This window comes from Trichoderma gamsii (assembly GCF_001481775.2).
Source record: "Trichoderma gamsii strain T6085 chromosome Unknown Scaffold_8.2, whole genome shotgun sequence".
Lineage (NCBI taxonomy): Eukaryota > Fungi > Ascomycota > Sordariomycetes > Hypocreales > Hypocreaceae > Trichoderma > Trichoderma gamsii.
Window position 1 is genome coordinate 372,444 of NW_020171345.1, and position 20,027 is coordinate 392,470.

Sequence of the window (20,027 nt, forward strand, 5' to 3'; positions counted from 1 at the left end):
CTTGTTGGACTCCATATATACCGACGTGCCGTCTAAACTCACCTGCCGCTGCCCGCCGAGGGGCCACAAGTTGATCATTGGAATCGGAATCCGATAGAAAATAATACCTCAAGAAGCTGGAACTTATTAGTAAGCCACATTGGCTGATACTAAATCACCGCCAGGCGGGCAGTTGCAGTTCAGCTACTCCGTACAGCTGCCTACGAGACCCCCAATGTCTTCCGCCCTGCAGTGGCGTCCAGTAGTTTACATGTAGTTGTACGCAATCGCCAACTGTAAGGGATATACGCCACCAGAGCGCCGACTAACACGAGAGTAGTCTATAAATACCCAAGGTACCTATATGCTCTCATATCTAGAAATATCCCTATCAGGAGAGCGTAACTTTCCAAAAAGCCAACGCCACAAGTTCGTAACAAAATGCATCCTTTTCCTTCCCTCAGATAGTGTCCTGCTAAGAAATAGAAAAAATGGAAACCCTGAAAGCTACTAGTAGATAGGCTATTTTTGCCAACCATTCGGGCCATACATGCCCGGATCCCGATCAAGCCGTAAAAGTGTCCCGAACTGTTGCTTTGTATCGTAAGTTCATCGCAACCCTCCATAGCCTCATCATTGTGTTTAGAAACTTGTGCCTACAGTATATATGATGGATGGTATTGGTCGTTTTAACTCGCTCTTGCCAGAAAAAATATCAAAAAAAGGGGGTACAAAGGTGCTTCTCCATGGCTCCATTAATGGCCAATACTCTTGACTCTCTCCCTTGGTTTCCACATCTCCTGTTTCTCCATGTAACCCCATCTCTCAATTTGTCCACACTCTGCCGCCCATCTCGCCAATCAAAAATTTCTATGTGGTCACCAAGGGGTAGTCTATAAGATTGTTGAACAGAAGCACCTCTGAAGCAAGCACACTGGGATTGGTCTTCTTTCTTCGTACTAGCTGCAGCTAATAATATGCGCTTCATAGAGTACGACTATAGGTCGTTACTTGGCCATATGCTAAAGCAATTGATGTGTAAAGTACAGTCAAACCTGAATCTCATTACAACAACGGTTTATTCGTTCTATATCGTATAAATCTACATCTAAAAAGCGTGGAGCCGTGATAGCCACCCCCATCATGTAAACTCGTTCAGGAAGTAACTATTCCTCGAGACTCGTCTTTCTATCCAAGTCCCAAGAAACCCCGTAGGTCTCGTCTCTTGATTAAATCATGCAGATATCTTTGAAAAAAGGGGGAGCTGTGCTAACTCGCGCGCACGCAGGCAAGCACAAAGCAAGAAAATTGTAGAGTAAATGTCAACCAAGGAAAAACGCCAAAGCACCAGAAAAATGATTCAAAGGTCATGTGGAGTCGGCCACTGCTCTGCCAGAATGGCGCTGCAAGGGGGATAAAACAGAGGCCACCAACATATAGACTCGGACAACACTAATCTCTCTTCCTTTTTTTTTGTGTGTGTTCTCCAAGCTCGCTCAATAGACATTATCACTTTTATTTCGCATTCCTCTTGAATGCCAATAGATCTGCCAAGCTTGACAGGGGAGAGCCGTGCTGCAAGAAATCATGAGCTAGCAGCTCATCTGCGGAGGCCCTGCTCTTGACGTCGACACACAAGCAGACCGAAAGGAAGGCCTTGAGTTCTTTGCTGAGCTTCTCAGGCTTCTTGAGACGCGGCGTTCCGTTGGTGGCGATGAGATACAGAGCCTTCAGCGGCTCCTCGTTCAGGTACGGCGGCTCAGACTCAATCATCTCAATCGCCATGATACCCAGTGACCAGATATCAACCTTGGGGCCATACTCCTTCTGCTTGACAACTTCTGGTGCCATCCAGTAGGGCGTTCCCACCATGGTCGCTCTCTTGGACTTGGCCTCGGTCAACTTGGCACAGAAACCGAAATCGGCTGCGCAATTGTTAGCCAGACAATTCCTCCCTATATAGCAAAAAGCTTCAAAAAGGTGACTTACTAATCTTGACATTTCCTCGGGCATCCAACAAAACATTGTCGCTCTTAATGTCTCGGTGGATAATGCTCTGGGCGTGAAGGTGTTGCAAGCCTTGGCAGGTCTAAATCTATGGTCAATATCATCGCCGATTGCCAAAAAGCTAAAGAAAGAAAAACTTACCTCGTGGCAGATGGTGGAAATCTGTTCCTCTGTTATTGAGGGGTTGTTATCAATAACGTCAGTCAGGGCACCGCCTTCCATAAACTCCATAACCACCCAAAGCTCAGCATTGTTGTTTCGAAGGAAAGCATCGAGGAAGTTGACAATGTTCTTGTGACGGTTATCCTTCATGACCATGATCTCGTTCACAATCAGCTCCTTTCTGGGCTGGTGAGCGAGGTCCATCTGCTTAATGGCAACTTGTGCCCTGGGTCCTTGTTGGCGGAGGAAGTCGCGAGCGATTCCCACAGCAGTGTCTTTGATCTTGGCAACATATACCGAGCCAGAGGCACCCTGTCCGATCTTCTTCTGTTTCGAGTAGGAGAGGTTGGGGTCCTCCTTTGAGACAGCTTCCTTCAACTTGGCCATGACTTCATTCTCTGTCATGGTTGACATGCGTACATCTTGCTTGCGCTCAGCAGGAGTCTGCTTGGGCGGTGCTGGCTCGGCCGGCTTGGGCTCGCTCGGTGCCTGGTTCTGGTTGACCTTGGAAACGTTGAGCGGCTTGACAGGGGCAGGCATGCGAGCGGCCTGGGGCTGCTGAGCTTGAGGCTGTCTCTGCTGGGTTGCCGCGGCGGGAGCTCGCGAGTTGGGGCTCTCGTTGCGCTGCGGTGCCGGTCCTCTGGGCAGAGGAGCTGAGCCAGATTGCGGAACAACAGGAGGTCGTCCGGCACCTGCAGTCGGTGGTGAAGGTGCCGGCCGTTGGGCCTTCAGAGCACTAATCTGCTGAGGAGGCTTGGGTGCTGGCGGAGCTGCTCTGGACGGGTTGAATCGATCGGCACCGCCATAACCACCACCACCACCACCAATCTCTTGCTGGGCCATGGGAACCTTGGTCTTGGGAAGAGACGCGTTGTATTCCTCCATCTCTCGCCGCTCTCGCTCCTCCTGCTCGCGCTGCCGCCTTCTCTGCTCGTCTCTTGCGGCATCGGATGCTGACGTGTAGGTTGGCGATGAGTTTTGCATTTGCTGGCCGGGGCCGGGGCGCCTCTGGCCATTGGGGCTGTACTGGGAGTTGCTGCTGCCGGGAGGAGGCGGGCGAGGAGGTGCAACGCCATTGCCGCCGCCGCCCATGCCCATGGGCTTGTTCTGCATGGCTCCGGGGGGCGCATTTGCAAACGGATCATCAGACTTCTTGGCAAGGTCAGTAGTATAAAAGTCCAAGACTTCGAAAACGGCCTGAGGATTACGTTCATAGTCTTCCTTGGTGATAGCCGAAGAATTGAGCAGCTTGGACCATTCCGGCGGTAAGCCAACAAACTCTCCAGTCTGCGGGTCAAATCCGACGTGGACGGCGTGCGCGAAGTTGGTCGGGTTGCTCACGCCGCCCATGCCAGGGCAAGCGCCGTATATGAAGTCGATCCATTCGTACAAGTCGTCTTCAGACTTGACCTTGATGTGAAGCGCCTTGTTGTTCTGGCCATCATCGTCACCAGGGCTGTTGGATGATCCGTCTGCCCTCCGCTTAATCTCAAAGATGGTGCCTGCCGCCTCGACTCTGCCCACGTTGACGACGTCTTTCAGGTGCAGGCTATACGCCACCTTGCCGCCCTCTGTCTTGTGAAAGTCGATGGCCTCCTTGCGGAGAATCAAGTACTTGTTTTTCCAAGGCTGGAATAGGTTCTTATTTTCCTTGATCGACGCCCATCCCTCCTTTCGGACGGCGACGCCACCCATACCGTCTGTCATATTGGTCTGCTGGCGAGCAATGGGCAGAGATATCGTAGAGCCGGTGTATGTAGAGGTCGCGGTGCTGCGAATTGGGGAGATTGCCATGTTCGCCATGCTGCCTGGGAGATTCGGGTTAGGAGTCAGGTTGAGACGCGGTCTGTTGTCGGGAGGCTGGGGTGCAGGGCCAGGATTCATAAACTGGTTGGCCGAGTAAACACTAAGCGCATGTATGGATCAGCATAAAGTCCGTGGTCGACGAGAGGCAATGACATTGAGTGGTGGTGGCAGCACCACTGGAGGTTGACGAGGAGAGCGGATAGGGTCAATGGGAAAAGGGTCAAATTGTATAGTATTATACTTATGAAGGGGGGTGTTTTAACTTGAGTGACAGGGCCCTCCAGGGTGATACCGCCACTCAAGAAGCATACCCATACATAAGCACTTGGCGGTATGGACAATCTGCCGCCAATCCCAGTAATTGGGTCGTCCCAGAGGGGGTGGATGCCTTTTTGCCAACTCCCATCTCGTTGGCCAGCCCCAGGCTGTCCCAGCGCGCTTATGGAGACGTCTCGCCCATGACGATACGGAAGTGATAGGTATGCTTAGTTGACAACGTACCTATGCTGAGCCATGCTGAATTATGAAAGGAGAAGGGGGGACTCGGCTGCGGGGATGGCCTGGGTATCGTGTTTTAAGGTGTCCTCTAGTATCTTTCTGTGTAGTATCCTTCTGTGCCTCAAAACAAAGCAGTACGTAAAGTATTAAGATATGAATACGGAACAAGCCTCTACCCTGGCGAGAGAGCAGAGAAAATGATCGAAGATTGGCGAGGACTTAGGCCGCCTCTCTTTCTCGACAACGAAGGCGAACCAACTAAGCACCGCGAATGGCGAGACGGAAAAGCGCGAGAAGAGAGAGTGATGGAACCAGACGACAGACAGAGCGACAGTCGATCCAGCACAGGAGAAACGCCCAATGCGCCAACGTTGGTCAAATCCAAGCAGGTCGGTGGGCAGAGGTGGGGATTCTCACGCGCGTGCAGATGCAGCTGAAGGCTTGTCTCGTCGGCCAGGGCGTGGTCCAGCTCAGAGCACCCGGAAGGAATGCGGAGGTGCAGGCGAGGCAATTGGCGGTCCTGGGACGAGGAGCGGCGCGAATAGCCCAGCTAACGCAGACGAGGAATGATCTGAGACGCCGCGAGGCTACTTCAAAAAAAAAAAGAAAACGATAATGAAAAGGAAAAATAAAAAAAGAAGCGAGGCCGCACGGCGAGAGAAGCGAGGATGGGTGGCAGGAAGGAGATTTGAGGCGACACGAACAGCTGGGGCCGCGCCGTGACTGGCACAGCGCCCAGCCCGACCACTCAGGAACGAGGCCGCTGGTGCAGGTAACTGCCGCCGCTGCTACGCTCCAGCGCTCTGCCTGCACAAGCTCCCATCCGCTAGCTCTCAACTGGCTCTAGGTGATGCCGCGGGCGGCTGCGGCTGCTGTGCTAACGTTACGGCAGCTGCTGGAGCCTCTGCATGAAGCAAAGGGGGTCGATGCGCTGGGTCGGCGGTACCTGGCAGTACCTCTGTAGCGACGACGGGGTACGCGCTGGACCGCCCACCGTACTATGACCGGTGAGGTAGCGCGTCCTCGCTGCAGACGCCTCGCCGCCGTACCTCGCAGTCGCGGGCCATGGAGAAACAGCTGTGTGGGGAAGACCGCGACGAGGCCCAGCGCGGAAGGCCACACCCGCTACTGGCCAGCAGAGGTCGAGCCCAAAAGGTGGGCGAGGTGGGGGGCCCAGCAGCGCTGCAGGTGGATTTGCCGCCGCCAGGCGAACCCCTGAGGATGCTACCCATTAGGGGATTTCGAGGAGGCTCCAGGGGCTGCTAGTGGTGGCTGCAAGCACTAGGCCCTAACATGGCTCTGTCGTCCGGTGCTCACCTGAAATCAGTGTTACAGACAGACAGCCGGAGCGGGACACAAGGACCAGCAATTTATCGTTGATGAATCCATCGCGGCAGCTGGGCGTCGATATGCGTGCAGACTGTCGGCAGCAATCTCGCCATGCGCATTGATAGGATGCTGCGTGTAGCCCGCCGTCCATTCAAGCATTGCGCTGGCCGCGCTGCTTGCTCATTCGCTCCCCCTCTTGAGATACAAGTTGTCGAGTGGAGGGGCAGCAAATGGAGCAGATTTTCTTGATCTTCAGGAGCGTCGCAGATGGAAACACTGCAGACACTTCACACAGATAAACGCCCCTCGTCTCCTCGGATGGCTTGTGCTTGGGCATCTCAAATCACGACGTGTTTCACAGTCACGAGCCCCAAAGGGAGACAAATCCGCAACCAACGCGGGGGAGAGAGACCACCAGAAACGATTTCAGTGCTGCGTACAGATCCCGAACCCCGTGTCATACAAGAGCAAACTCCTTTTGGGAAATTTTGTTTCCTTCGGAACACGGAGATAGCACACCTCAGGCTAACAACACGGACGGATGGAGTGTAGTTCAAGCAGCAACAAAATCACCTGCAAGCCGCGGCAAACCTCATCCTCATCCCCAGATGTTTCATGCGTCCCGCAAACCTCCTTGAAGCCGGATAAATAAGCTTTTTGACAAATACACGTGTAATATTGTCATGAGCAAGGCTGGATCGGTAGCTTAGGCAAATAGCGGGAGCTTGCTGTCGTGACGCGAGGAGCGCAAAACCTCCTTCATCTTCATTCTCCCCCCCACTTGTAGCTCAGGTACTTTTCCGTGCTATGACCGCCGACGATCACATCAAAAGTTGTCACTGCTCAACCCAAGGGCGAGGGAAAAAGGGGCGGAGGAAAAAACGACACAGCGAGTCAGCCTGTTGAAATGATATTGGATCCAACCCTTTTTCCAACCAAGGCGGCCGATAAAACGCAAGGCTAATCCGCTAGGGGCAGTCCTTTTCCACGCCGTTTGATGACATTCGACTCCACGCGATAGGCTATTGGTTCGACAAGAGCTGCAATCCTGGCTTGCTACAAATAGGCAACATGAAAAGAAGGCTCATTGGGCTGCCAAGAAAAGTAAAAATAAACATAAAAACAGATCTGCAGTACGAATGTTGCATCACTTCCCAATATGCGTGAAGAGCACAATAGCACGCGCGCGAAAACGGGCCCTCCTAAGTGTGAAGGATCTACATGTATTTCAAGTTGCTTGTATGCATGTCAAGCCAATTCTGCGCCTGCAGGGTTCATCGGCTTGACGAAATGGAGCGACAAGGATTCGACGTCAAGCTATGCGGCTCTAGTGCCTACTGCTTGAACACAACTTGTCTGTGTCTCTATACAGCTTTGGCTTTGCCATTTCGTAACTGTCTTGTACCACTTCGTACAAGGTGGTAGGCGCATTGGAATGAATTGTTTACATTGCCATAGCATATCGTAAACAATTGATATTGCTAGATTCTTGACTTTCTTTTTTTCTTTGACTCTTTTTCACCTTGGACGGTTATAACAGGCCATCCATATATACATCTATGTATAACCCTACTCTTGACTTGATGTTTTCCACGACTTGCCTTCAAATGGCCACCCAATGCTTATACTCTTTGTCTCTTCTTTCTAAAACATAGGTTCTAGGTTCAAGGTATCTTCTACCATCTATCGAACGGGAACATCAACCTCCTGTCCCTGGAATTTGGGAAGCTCAGACTCAATCTGCGCCCACTGCTTGCTGCCATTGACCAGCGACTGGATGGCCTCCAGGATCTTGTCCTCCTCAGCTCGGACCTGCGTGGTCGAATCGCGATCTCTCAGCGTAATGGTGCCGTCCTGGAGGGTCTGGAAGTCAACAGTGATGCCGAGCGGCGTTCCGAGCTCGTCGTTTCGGCTGTATCGCTTTCCGATACTGGCAGACGAGTCGTCTACGCGGCTGGAGACGCCGAGGCTGCGCAGCTTCTGGGACAGCTTCTTAACGGTAGGCTTGAACTGCGGGTTGGAGGACAGAGGAACCAGGAGAACCTTTGTCGGGGCCACAGTGGGAGGGAAAGATAGGACCTGCCAAAGTGAAATCATGTTAGTTAGCATTTTGCGCCATCAATATTTCACGTAAACGCAGTAAGAAGAAAAAGACTTACACCACGAGCCTCATCACCACCATCGCTGCCACGGGTCCAGAAGTTGTGCTCAATGAGAGAGTAGAGAATACGGCCGATACCGAAAGATGGCTCGATGACATTGGGAGTGTATTCACGGGTGTTCTCCACTCTCTTGCGGAACTCGATGGCGACAGAGTCCTTGTCGATGGTAGCCTTGCCACCGGCAATGCCCTCAACGTCCAGGACAATCTTGCCAGTCTCAGTAAGCTCCTTGGCCAGCTTTTCGCGCTGCTCTTGTGAAGTAGCCTCCAGGGCAGTCTCCACAGTCTTGGCATCCTTCTTGAACAGAGGTCCAAACTTCTTCTTCTGGATATCGACCTGCCACTCCTCAATGACCTTGGGCTCATCAAGTCGCTCACGGACGACCAGAGGAGCGCCAGTCTTCTTGGCATGGACTGACAAATCGTATGCGCTACGATCCGCACAGCCAACGCACTCTACCCAGCCAGTTGAGGTCAACAGCTCGGCGTCCCAGCAGTCAGTGGCATAGTGGGCCATTTCGTTGGCCATGTGCTGTCGGAAACGCATCTTTGACAGATCAACGCCAATCTTCTCCAGGAAGAGGTGGATACGGGCAAGGAAGTATCCAAGAGTCTCGTTGTCGACAACACCGTCCTTGACGGCCTGGCCAATGGTCATCTTCTGGGTCTGAGTCTTTCCAGAAAGCTGGACGTGGCGATCCAGCAGAACCATCTCGACGTTCTCAACGTCGTGGAAGCGGCTGTGCTTCTTGCCACCCTCGGGGTCGACAAAGTGCTCAATCTCAGCCATCAGGAACTCTCGCACACGCAAGAGACCGGCGCGGGGCGAAATCTCGTTTCGGTATGACTTGCCGATAGAGGCCGAGGCAAACGGCATCTGGGACTGATTGAATTCGAGGAGCTTGGCAAAGTTGAGGAACTGTCCCTGGGCGGTCTCGGGGCGGAGGTAGCCAGCAAGGTTGCTGCTGGGTCCGATGGATGTCTGGAACATCAGGTTGAAGGCCACGGGGTCTGATGGAAGGACGCCAGTCTCGGGGTTCTTGAGGTCGTACTTCTTGATGAGCTCGCCGAGTTCAGGGCCACCATAGTTGTCGATCTTGGCAAGCACCTCCTCGTACTCTTGGACCACGGCGTCGTCAAGCTTGATAGCAGCAGCAGTCTTGGCCTTCTTCTTCTTCTTGGGGTCGACCTCCTTCTCCTCAATCTTTTGGCCGCGGGCCTCCTTGTCGCCCTTGAGACGAGCCTCGAGGATGGCCTCGACAAAGTGATCGGCTCGCAGAATCTCGCCGTTCTTGGGGTCCTTGCACATCCAGTCGGCAAACTTGTCGACGTGGCCACTGGTCTTGAGGACGTCGTGGGGAGTCAGCGCAGTGCAGTCGACCTCGAGCATGTCCTCCTCCAGGACAAAGTGTTTCCGCCACAAATCGATAATGTTGGCCTGGAGAGCGCAGCCTGGCGGGCCGTAGTCGTAGAGACCACCAACACCTCCGTAGATCTCGAAGGAGGGGGTGTAGAACATGCGCCGTCGCAGCATGGCGTCGAGCACCACCTTGTCGAGGGGCTGGCCCTTGAGGGTCGTCGCGGATGAAGACATGGCGCCGGTCTTGGGAGGGTTCTGCGGCTTGAGAGGCTGGAATGCGCAAAGCTTTCGCGAAACAGACAGGTTGCGACGACTGAAGGCGGCAGCAAACCGGGTCACACGCGGGGCAAATGTGAGGCGGGCAAGAGTTGCTGGAGAGGGGAGCGGCAGACGAATTGGCTTCATCCACCAGGGTTTTTAACTTGGTCGAGGATGAGGGCGCGAGTCGAGTCACAAAAACTCAGGCCGCACTGGTTTCCTCTGGCTATGGTGGGGTTGGGCAGAAAAGAACTTGGAGAATCATCTAGACAAAGTTGTGTGCGCCGCCTGTGACTCCAGCCGGCCAACCCCACCAGGGATCTGTAGTGGCCGATTGACTCTACAGCGCCCGGCTTCGGCCGCCCCTCAGGGCCCTGCACGACAGCCTATAGCGGCCGAGGCCCTGTGCTGCGGCGGGGCAAGCCGTTGACTGTGCAGCCTTGCGTGTAATCCGATGCATGTAATCATTGTAATGTACATATGTCGATTTGCATATGGAATCATTTGGGAGGCAAATATCAGTTCAAACAAACATGTATGGGGTTTGAAAGGCCAAGTTTTTTGTACAGTCTGCTAATATTGGTAAGTGCAAAGAAAAACAATTTGAATGAAAATTATCAATATCAAGAAAATAAGACATGTAATCTCATGTATCTCAAAACCACATTTGACCATGCCCCTCGTTGAGTTTAAGGGCCTGTATATCGCAGGTTGAAACATCAAATGCTATGCATCCACAAGCCTGTCCCTGGTTTCCAACGATTGAAGCCACTATCTAAACACTGTTTTATATCATTTATCAAACCCATATTTTCAGTCTTTGATACCTCTCATCGTAATCATTTTTGTCAACTCTACTCAGCGCAGCTCTCTCGTTGGAGTCGCAGATCTGCTCTCTGCTCTGAAAATGCTAATATGCGAACGATGAGCCACATACTCACTATCCGCATAGCCCAAAATGCCTCGAATCTCCGTGCTCTGATGGCCCAAGATTCTTGAGATTTCGGGAGCGGCATAGTTGACGAGCGCTCGCCCAATCTCCTGCCTTACGCCCTCCCAACGCTTCCCATCCGGGCCCGGATTGGATTTTCGGGTGACAACGACAAGCCTGACGACTTCTTGCTGGGCAAAGTTGCCCTCGACATCAACCACACCAACGGGCAGTAAGCCGGCCTTGGTAAGAAGAGCCTTGTGAGCACCTTCGTCGATGTACAGCGTGCCGTGGGGATTCGGAGTGTGGAGGAGCCAGAAGTGGCGGTCCCGAATTGGATCGGTAGAAGCCAAAAATCTCGTGTGCAATGGCGGAGCTGGCTTGCTCTCTTTATTCTCCGATGTAGCCAATTGACTCAACGACAAGGATGAAGCCGATCTCGATGGCTGGAGGTAACGGACAATGTTCAAGACATTGCCAGGATTCGATGACCTGGTGATGATGGTTGTCACACCCGCCGACGTTCCGAGTCGTGCGGCGATGATCTTTGTACTCATACCACCCGTGCCTAGTGCTGATCCAGCGCTCGAGACTGTATTTGTTTAGCATGTGGTGAGATACGTTTTGCGAATCATGAAAGCGCAACATACCATCTGCCTCGAGAGCTGAGATATCTTCCACGATTTCAATGGGCTTGGCATCGGGATGGCTTCTCGGGTTCTTATCGTACAAACAATCAACATCCGTCATGAGAAATAAGAGGTCTGCGTGTATCATGGCCGCTGTAATCGCTGAAAGGGTATCATTATCGCCAAATTTGATTTCGGAAACTGCCAGGGTGTCGTTTTCGTTTACAATAGGGATGACTCCCATGTCTAATAATTCGTTAAATGTGCTCTGAGCATTGAGATATCGTGTTCGCTAAGCCGGAGAAGAGCATTGGCCATGATTAGTTTGACAATACCACTCTGGTTTAGAATATCATGTAACATACATCAGCAATATCATTTCTTGTGAGTAGAATTTGGGCCACAGGTTGCGATAGATGAGCAAACAGGCTGTCCCAGAGACTAATCAACCGGCACTGACCGATTGCCGCCAATGCCTGTTGACAGTATCATTGTCAGAATGCCTAAGCTTAAGTCAAGTGTAGATTGAAGTGGTCTTGCCTGTAACTGTGCCAAATGCTTGGGACGCTTAGCTACGTCCATTCGTCGAAGACCTACGCCAATAGCTCCTGAAGAGACAATGACCACTCTATGGCCATCTTTTCGTAGCTTGACGGCCGTGTCCACAATCAGGGTCAGGATTGGCAGCAGAGGCTCGTGGGTTGTTTCGTCGACAATTGAGCTTGTGCCTTTTATTCGTGAGGATGTTAGAGAGAAATACCCTTTTCTCCGTTTTCTTTACAATGACCAGGGTACAGATTCATAATTCGCACTCACCCAGCTTAATAACCACAGTCAGTGGCTTTGACTTCCTCATAGCCAGCAGGTTCTCGTCTTTTGAGATGAAAGGCAGCATACGTTAGCCAATTAAAGCTTCACAAAAAACCGAGCATTAAAAAGTGGAAGGAAGCTGATCAAAAAGATGATTCTGCAGAGAGATCGTAAAGAAAGGGGGGCAAGCAAGCATCTTGAAATGTAAATACAAAACGCGCCCGGGTGTCTTAGACACCCACCGCTATCAAATCAATGAGATGCAAAATTCGTCATTTGGCTTACTCGGAGTAATATCGCCAGACATCTTTGCCAGCTCCCCTGTCACGATTTATGCGATAGTAGCTCTATTCGACGAAGCTGATTGGCCGCAGCAAGGTTCCCAGTCAGTTTATTGAATTGCGAATTGGCGCAATCGGTGAGATGAAAGTCGCATATGTAGGACGGATCGTCGATGAATTACAGAGGCGCACTCTTCTTAGTACATGTAGTTGTTCTAATCCAAATAGTCCTCTTGCAAGTCATGCTCCGTCCCGCTTTTCGGAGCAGCCCAAGATCCAAATTTGGAGTTTTCCCTCTTACAGCTTACGATAAGATAAGCTAGACCATCAACGGAGCAGAATAGCTTTCTTAGTGAGAAAAATCGCTCTCACCGCCCTGCATATTGTCGATTCGATGCGGCAGAATTATGTACTAGCAGCACTACAATTGACGAGAGCTTCATCTTCTCATTCAACATCCCTCATTTTCATCCAATCCGTTCGGCTACGTATTACCATTTCAATCTCAAAGAAAACGCAATTTCAAGACATCACCGCATAGACACTTCACAGCCATGGCACCAGGCGCAGCGCCAACCCCCTCAGCTCCGGCTACTGCTTCCGCACCACCGAACCCCCCCAAAGAAGTCGTCAACGACCCAGCCCGAACCGGCTTCGACCCGCAGATGAAATGGTGGATGAACTACTTCCGAATCCTCTCCGGCCAAATGACTCCCGAGGGCCTGTTCCACTACCGCGAATGGCGATACAAAGTCCACGAGGAGCGAGACTGCAAGCGGTGCGACGAATATCGCGACTGGCTATTCACATACTCGCCCGTCGTCCGCTTCCTGTCCGGCAAGATTAAAGATTTGAACGGCAACCTGGATGCCTCAAACGTGCTGTGTCGCCGGTGCCCTGCGCGGCTGGAGGAGGATGGACAGGTGCATCGACAGTCTGGAGGGTTCAGCCCGAACCACGGCATCCTGATCTGCGCAAATGAGATTCGCGATCGCAAACACCTGGAAGATACGCTGGCGCACGAAATGGTGCATGCGTGGGACCATTTGCGGTGGAAAGTAGACTGGATGGGAGACAAAGATTTAAAGCATGCTGCGTGCACAGAGGTCAGTACTATTGAACGCAAAAGATATGACTCGGGGATTGAGACTTGTAATCGACCAATTGGCCTGTGGCTAACAATAGCCAAAAAAACACAGATTCGTGCATCCATGCTCAGCGGAGAATGTCGTTGGACAAGAGAGGCCTTGACCCGAGGCAACTGGTCTTTGACCCAACAATTTCAAAACTGCGTTCGCGCAAGAGCCATCAGATCCGTCATGGCTCGGCCGAGGTGTAAAGACGACGTGCAAGCGACCAAAGTGGTCAATGAAGTCTGGGACTCATGTTTCTCAGACACCAGGCCTTTCGATGAGGTATATAGGTAAAATTCGAATGCCTTGTAAATATAGACTTTATGATGTACGATACCGTCTAGCTCTAGCGCAGTTCCGCTCATGACACTCAACTTTAACTCTCAATACTAGTAAACGATACCCCCAAAACAAAACTTCTGGCTGAGTCGCTAAACTGTTCCCGTGTGACCGTCCAAAGAAGAAATGAAAATGACAAGTATGAAAACGCCCTAGACTCCTCTTTATGCAAGACAACATACCAGTTCAAAAATTACAAAGTAGACTCCAAGGACAATAAGGTCGTCGAAAAAAAAGGCCACAAAAAAATTGCATACGTCGTATCCCCTGGAAGATCAAGAGCTCCTCTCACGATTGGCGGCTCTTTCACCCTTTACGCAGTGCTTAATGATCCAAGGGTGGTTTTGTACCTCATCAAGAGGGATTCTCTTCTCAGGGTCGAGAACCAAGAGCTATGGTTTGCTTGTTAGTTGATTCATTACTCCTCCCTTATATGGGGAACGGATCACTTACTCTCTTGATAAGGTCGGCAGCTTCGGCGCTGACGAATTTGGGAATTTGCATATCCGCACGAGCAATCCTTCGCTGCGTCATGACAGGAGTGTCCTCAAAAGGAGCCTCGCCGACAAGGAATTCGTATGTCAACACACCCAAACTCCACAAGTCGACCTTTTCATTATAGTAGTTATCCGAAGACCCAGGCTTGATCATCTCCGGGGGAAGATAGTCGAGCGTACCACACAGGGTTTTGCGTCTATTGTTAGGAGCATGCACACTCCAGCCAAAGTCCGAAATCTTGATTTCTCCATGGATACCGACAAGGATGTTCTCGGGCTTAATATCGCGGTGGATAACGTGCTTTCTGTGAAGATATTGCAGTGCAGAGGCCATCTGGGCGACGTACTGAGCCGCTTTCCATTCGGGAAATTTGGTCTCTTTCCGCAAGTGCTTGTACAACTCTCCCTTACCAGCAAACTCCAAAATTAAAAAGACTCGTTTGCTGTCGTGGAAATGGCCGTAGAGCTGCAAGATATTCGGATGTCGCAGATTGCTCTGGATCTCGATTTCTCGCCTAACTTGCTTCTCGACACCGCCGCCAGCCTGCAGCTCACTTTTGTGCAGCACTTTTAACGCGCAAATAAATCCAGTAGTCCGCTCTCTGGCGAGGTATACTCGACCAAATTTGCCCTTGCCCAGTGGTTTTCCAATCTCAAACATGCCCAAGTGGAATTGCTTGGGCATGCTCGGCTGCTCAGTAAGAGCGACTTTGGTTTCGTCGATCTCCTTCTCGGTAACGGTGACGGTGACCTTTGCCTTTGCTTTTTCCTTTTCACCTTCTCTCTCCCTTTCCCTTTCTCTCTCCCTCTCCCTCTCCCTCTCTCTATCCTCCTTCATTCGTGAAGGCAGAGGCTTTCTGACTGGGGGTGGTGAAGCGGGATTCATAGGCTTTCTCGGGACCGCTTGTGAAGGGAGGGCGGATGCAACAGCATTGTTGCTTTGCGACTGAAGCGCCACTTTGTAAAGGTTTGTTCGGTTTGTGCTTGAGGCCGTTGCAATCTAGATTCATGTTAGCCTCATTGAAATCCAAGCAGTGAGCATGATGGTCATCGTACCTTGGTCTTTGTATAGAGCCTTGAACTTTCACCGACATCGTTCTCGTCTTGAACGGTCATGTGCTCGAACCGTGACTCAAGCACGCGAGTAGACATTTTGTTCGCCATGTCGAGGTGAATCGGCTCTGTGGTAACAGTCAAGCAGACGACCGTGTTCGACGTTGGGTTATTCCTGATGTCAGAGATGAGAGTTTGTTGGATGGGGGCTGTGGCAGCAACGGGGCACTTCAGCTGCCGTTGTTGCGGTCTAATGTTGTCACGGCAACCGCACGTGCATACAATTTCGCCTGACTTAGTAAGCTCCAATATGTCTGACAGGGAGGCATGTGTGAAGATGCATGCACTAATTGTTTCTCCAGTTTTGCATTTCGGGAGAGAAAAAGGAGAGATTGGACCAGAAATTTCATAATACATTTCAAAGCAAAATGCAGCTGTTGCTTTTTATGATTTAGTCAAGCATCTTGAAGTGCAAACAATATTGACCGCCCCCGTAACATGGCCCAAGTTAGCAGCGCTATGGCTCACAAGCTTAGGTAGCTGATGATCCTAGTTGGGCCTTCAATGCAAGTCTTGAGCTGTGATCCTGGGTGATATGCAACATCGAATTAGCATGTGCTATTTAATCGTTCTCTTATACGCAGCACTGATGTAGTACAATCATTTTATATTCACGCGATATGACTAGAAATCTCATCTTGTTTATGGCATTCCCAGCATTGCACAACGTTAGTTGGCACTTACACTTGAGCTTCGCTGATTTTTATTGGGCAGAATACAGCAGAACACTTATAGGGCCATTACCTATTTACGATTTCATATTATAGCTTCCCGTTACAGTTTTGCACAAGGCTTCGTACTAAGCCACTTTTATTCTAAAATATTGTTCTTTAAACACTTCACTCTTAAAAGCCACCCCAAAAAGTACCAATGTGAAAGTACAGCGGTCTAGGCGTGAATGGCTTATTGGCTTGGTTCTCAACCACCCCGCTACCTCAGTCCACGTCCACGTCCACCCCACCATAGATATTCTAAGTAGTAGATAGCTCTCTCTCTCGCACATCTTCAACTTGCACACCATTTCTCCCTTCTCAGCTGCCCGCCAGCTTCCACTCCAAAAATGACAAATCACATCACCGCCCTCGACGAACCCTTCCCCAGCCCCGACTCCCTCGCCGCCGCCACAACCTCCCACACGCAGAACCGCTTCCGCATCTCGACCCGCAAGCTCCCCATCTCCAAATCCGCCGCCATCGATGCCCTCGAGAAGAAGCTCGGCATCCCCGTGCCGGAGATGATATTCGGCGACAACCTCGTCTCCATCACGCACATCCCCTCCAACTGGACGCTCGAGTTCAACACCGCCGATGCGCTCGACGCCGTCGACAAGACCGACAAGAAGATGCTCCGCGTGGCCTATGCGCGCGACTGGGAGAGCACGCGCGAGGGCACCACGCAGAGCATTAAAGAGGTCGTCAAGCCGTACGACTGGAGCTACTCGACGACGTACTGCGGCACGACGAGGAATGCTGAAGACGATGAGCTAAAGAGCTTTAAGCCGACGACGGAGAAGCAGATTCCCATTGAGCTGCTGAAGCGGCGCGATCCGATGCTCTTCTTCGATGAGGTCGTGCTGTATGAGAGCGAGCTGGACGATAATGGCATTTCCTTGTGCAGCGCAAAGTTGAGGGTCCATGAGAAGCGCATGTTGTTGCTGGTGAGGCTGTTTATGCGGCTGGATAATGTTCTGGTGCGGCTGAGAGACACGAGAGTCTATGTGGACTTTGAGACGGACGAGGTGATACGCGAATACACGGCGAAGGAGTCCAAATTTGATGATGTCAAAAATGTAAGCGAAACATCGGAGAATGGGCAAATATACCACACCTTGAAGAGACTTGGCTAATGCGTACAAATTATAGGCTCTACGGAGAACAGGAAGGTTGCCCGATGATGTCACAATCGCTTTGCGAGATCCTACGGCCTTGGATCCCTTGCTGGAAGTCGTCGAGCATCGGGTAGAAACTGTGTCACCAGCAGCTCCAACCCAATAATTGGGAAAGAGTGGAAGAGGAAGAAGAATACATCTAAAAATCTCAGGTATATAGAAGGACATGTGAGCAGCATCGTAATCATGAAAAGGCGTTTATGGGATTGGTAATAAAGCTTAGGGATCTTTTTGTTACAACAGTGTATTTTGAAGCATAAACCCAGAGCATTCACAAAGCTCTGTAGAGAAAATTTCTCTCATCAAGGGAAAAGGGAGGAAGCTACATGATACAGAACCATGGATATCAACAATGAAACTACAAATCCAACCAAACCTATCCAGACCAGCGCCTCTTCTTTTGATATTCCTTCATTAGACACCTAAAACGTTTGGAAGCAAAAACAACCCTAAGACGATTTCAACCAGACTCCAATCGACTTAAAACACGAGATATCCAGGCTGTATCGCAAATGTTACGAGAAAAACATCATCTTCCGTCTTGTGGTGAAGACGGCTCGGCCACTTCCTCAAAATCTAGCTCCCACCTGTCTACCTCTTTAAACTTTTTGCTCGCCTCTTTCAGTTCTGCAGCGTTTGTAAGAGCAGCGTCTGCCTCCTCTACGGCACCGTCGAATGTATTGTCCGCCAGAGGAATAAATCGGCTCACTTGTTCCTCTCCTTGCTCATCTTCATCCTCATCCTCATCACCGCCTCTGCTCCCATCTCCTGCATTTTCCTTGTCGGAGGAATGACGGCGTGATGCAGACCTAGCTTGTTTCGACGAACCACCTGCCCTACCGCCTCGAGAGGCAGAGCGGGAGCCAGCAGCTCTAGTAGGTGGCCGACCTCTTTTTCGCCTGCGGGCAGTTTCAGTGTCCAGATAAGACAATTCATCATCTCCGTTGCCCAACCCCGAGGTATCGAGCTCTTCATCACTTTCTAGACCGAGGGCGTCGCGCTGCTTCTTGTAACGCCGCTTGGGGAGCAGGCTTGTAAGATCAGCCGTAGTCATCTTAGGCGAAGTTTGCTGGCTCCGCGGTGGCCGACCACGTGTCTTGCCAGTCTTGGCTGCATCGTAGTTTGGCGAATGTGTTAAAGAAGGAGGTGAAGATATATCAGAGAGATTGTCGAGGCGTGTAGGGGTGGTAACGGCGGAAGGTCTACGGCGTTTCTTTGCCAGCGATCGAATATCCGGCCACACATCAGATGCCTCTGATCCGCTACTCGCGGGCGGCGCTGCGATTTCCGCTTGATTGACTGGTGTAACTGGACGTGGAGGGAGCCTGGAGGGAGGTCCCCGAGGTGAAGACACGTCTGATATTTCTGATTCGCTCGTCTCGTCTATCTGATCCTGCTCAAGGAATGGAGGGGCATCTGGCAGTTCTGATGAATGCCTCTCTCGACGCTGTCTAGATGAACCGGGCTCCGTACGCGACACTTTCTCTGGGCGTGTGTTGTTTTGCTGCGTTTCCAAACTCTTTCGTTTTCTTGGATTCGAGGACTCGGCCTCCTCCGGCGACTCTGGTTCTATAATCTCATCGTTTCCTTGTGTTCGGCGGCGGTTTTTCAAAGGGGTGGATTCAGCCTCAGGCTCAAAATCGTCCTCACTGTCAACACCAGAATCCTGGCCGGCAGTCGGAGGTTCTTCAAGAGGCTCCCGGCTAGTTCCCAAAATACTAGGCTCCCGTGCGCGCCGCTTGAAGAGGCCAATGTTGAATGAGGATCCGACTCTAGGGGTAGTACCACTCCGGCTGCTTGGTCGAATCGGGGGGTCGTTTCTTCCTATGAAACTAGACCTACGTGACTGAGTCCGGAGAGCGCTATATGACATATTTGAAATGTCTGCCGAGCGCGCTGACCCAGGGCCGTCCGCAAAGCTGTCATCCAAATCGCCAAAGACACTGTCGCCAAGATCCAATCCGCTGTTATCCCGTTCATTAAAATTAGGTGTCGACGCCGTGAATCGGCCAAGCTCTACTGAGCTTCTTGAGCTTGCACGGGTTGCTCTCCTTTCGCTTGTTGTAGTCGCATCGTCGTTGACGAGTCCGTTGAGCGCTGTGTCACGACTCTGGTTTGCCGTGTCGATGGAATCGTCATCGTCAATGTTGAGTTGCGCGACAGATCGTATCTTCCTAGGGCGGCCTCGAGGGCGGCGAGTTGTTTCTGTCTTGTTTTCGAGAACGACACTGGAGCTGCTGGCTGGCTCTGCGGTCGAGGGTATCACGACAGCATCGTTGCCCGCGCGAGGTCCGGGAGGTCGTCCTCTCTTGGGCCGCGGCATTGCAGCGAGCAGTGAAATGCAGATGAGGATTAATGAGCAGTGTTGAAGCAGGTGGAAGAAAAAGATATGCGCGCTTCTCGTGAATCCAGCTCAAAGTACAAACAAAAAATCCTGGGTCGTCGTTACTGTAGCAGTACCATGAAGTGGGCTGAGCAACAAAATGATCGCGAGGGTTAATTTAGCTTGAATTGTTGACGCGTTCCGACGCGAGTGGGAGTGGAGGGATCGCGAGGCTGTCACTTTTTGGCGGGGCCACTTAAGAAAAATAGAGCTTACTGCCTAAAAAGGTGGTACCTTAAGTGGCGGCATACCAGCCTTGTGACAGGCATGGATCAGCTCATAACGATAAAGTTTGATACCTACTGAAGGCTGTCTGTCTAGGTTTGATGAAACAAATAGAGTGGCCATTAGTAGATGCATCTCAGTTCTCCTGCTTTTTTCTATCCTCTCACTATATATTGGAGATGATCTATACACATCAAATCTTACACGCCAAAAACTTTCCAAGCTCACCCATCTCTGA

General features: G+C 51.3%; 6 protein-coding genes across 6 annotated transcripts; 2 read left to right on the forward strand and 4 right to left on the reverse strand.

Moving 5' to 3' along the window:
* Positions 1–986: 986 nt before the first annotated feature.
* Positions 987–4,469, reverse strand: TGAM01_v203087 (hypothetical protein; the record flags this gene model as incomplete). The annotated part of the gene is made up of 3 exons (XM_018802441.1): positions 987–1,001; positions 2,128–4,054; positions 4,456–4,469. The coding sequence occupies 3 exons, from the start codon at positions 4,467–4,469 to the stop codon at positions 987–989; spliced, it is 1,956 nt and encodes a 651-aa protein (XP_018664359.1).
* Positions 4,470–5,285: 816 nt separating this feature from the next.
* Positions 5,286–5,684, reverse strand: TGAM01_v203088 (hypothetical protein; the record flags this gene model as incomplete). Its single annotated transcript, XM_018802442.1, has 2 exons — positions 5,286–5,450; positions 5,502–5,684. The coding sequence occupies 2 exons, from the start codon at positions 5,682–5,684 to the stop codon at positions 5,286–5,288; spliced, it is 348 nt and encodes a 115-aa protein (XP_018664360.1).
* Positions 5,685–7,464: 1,780 nt separating this feature from the next.
* Positions 7,465–12,237, reverse strand: TGAM01_v203089 (glycyl-tRNA synthetase; the record flags this gene model as incomplete). The annotated part of the gene is made up of 8 exons (XM_024549131.1): positions 7,465–7,860; positions 7,941–9,673; positions 10,502–11,083; positions 11,142–11,412; positions 11,486–11,596; positions 11,661–11,848; positions 11,937–11,993; positions 12,216–12,237. The coding sequence occupies 8 exons, from the start codon at positions 12,235–12,237 to the stop codon at positions 7,465–7,467; spliced, it is 3,360 nt and encodes a 1,119-aa protein (XP_024406109.1).
* Positions 12,238–12,765: 528 nt separating this feature from the next.
* TGAM01_v203090 (peptidase M76 family protein) lies at positions 12,766–13,638 on the forward strand (the record flags this gene model as incomplete). Its single annotated transcript, XM_018802445.1, has 2 exons — positions 12,766–13,317; positions 13,411–13,638. 2 exons carry the CDS (start codon positions 12,766–12,768, stop codon positions 13,636–13,638), a joined length of 780 nt encoding a protein of 259 aa, XP_018664363.1.
* Positions 13,639–16,353: 2,715 nt separating this feature from the next.
* TGAM01_v203091 (hypothetical protein) lies at positions 16,354–17,287 on the forward strand (the record flags this gene model as incomplete). The annotated part of the gene is made up of 2 exons (XM_024549132.1): positions 16,354–17,082; positions 17,156–17,287. 2 exons carry the CDS (start codon positions 16,354–16,356, stop codon positions 17,285–17,287), a joined length of 861 nt encoding a protein of 286 aa, XP_024406110.1.
* A 423-nt stretch (positions 17,288–17,710) lies between these two features.
* Positions 17,711–19,504, reverse strand: TGAM01_v203092 (hypothetical protein; the record flags this gene model as incomplete). The annotated part of the gene is made up of 1 exon (XM_018802447.2): positions 17,711–19,504. One exon carries the CDS (start codon positions 19,502–19,504, stop codon positions 17,711–17,713), a length of 1,794 nt encoding a protein of 597 aa, XP_018664365.1.
* Between the last annotated feature and the right edge of the window lie 523 nt (positions 19,505–20,027).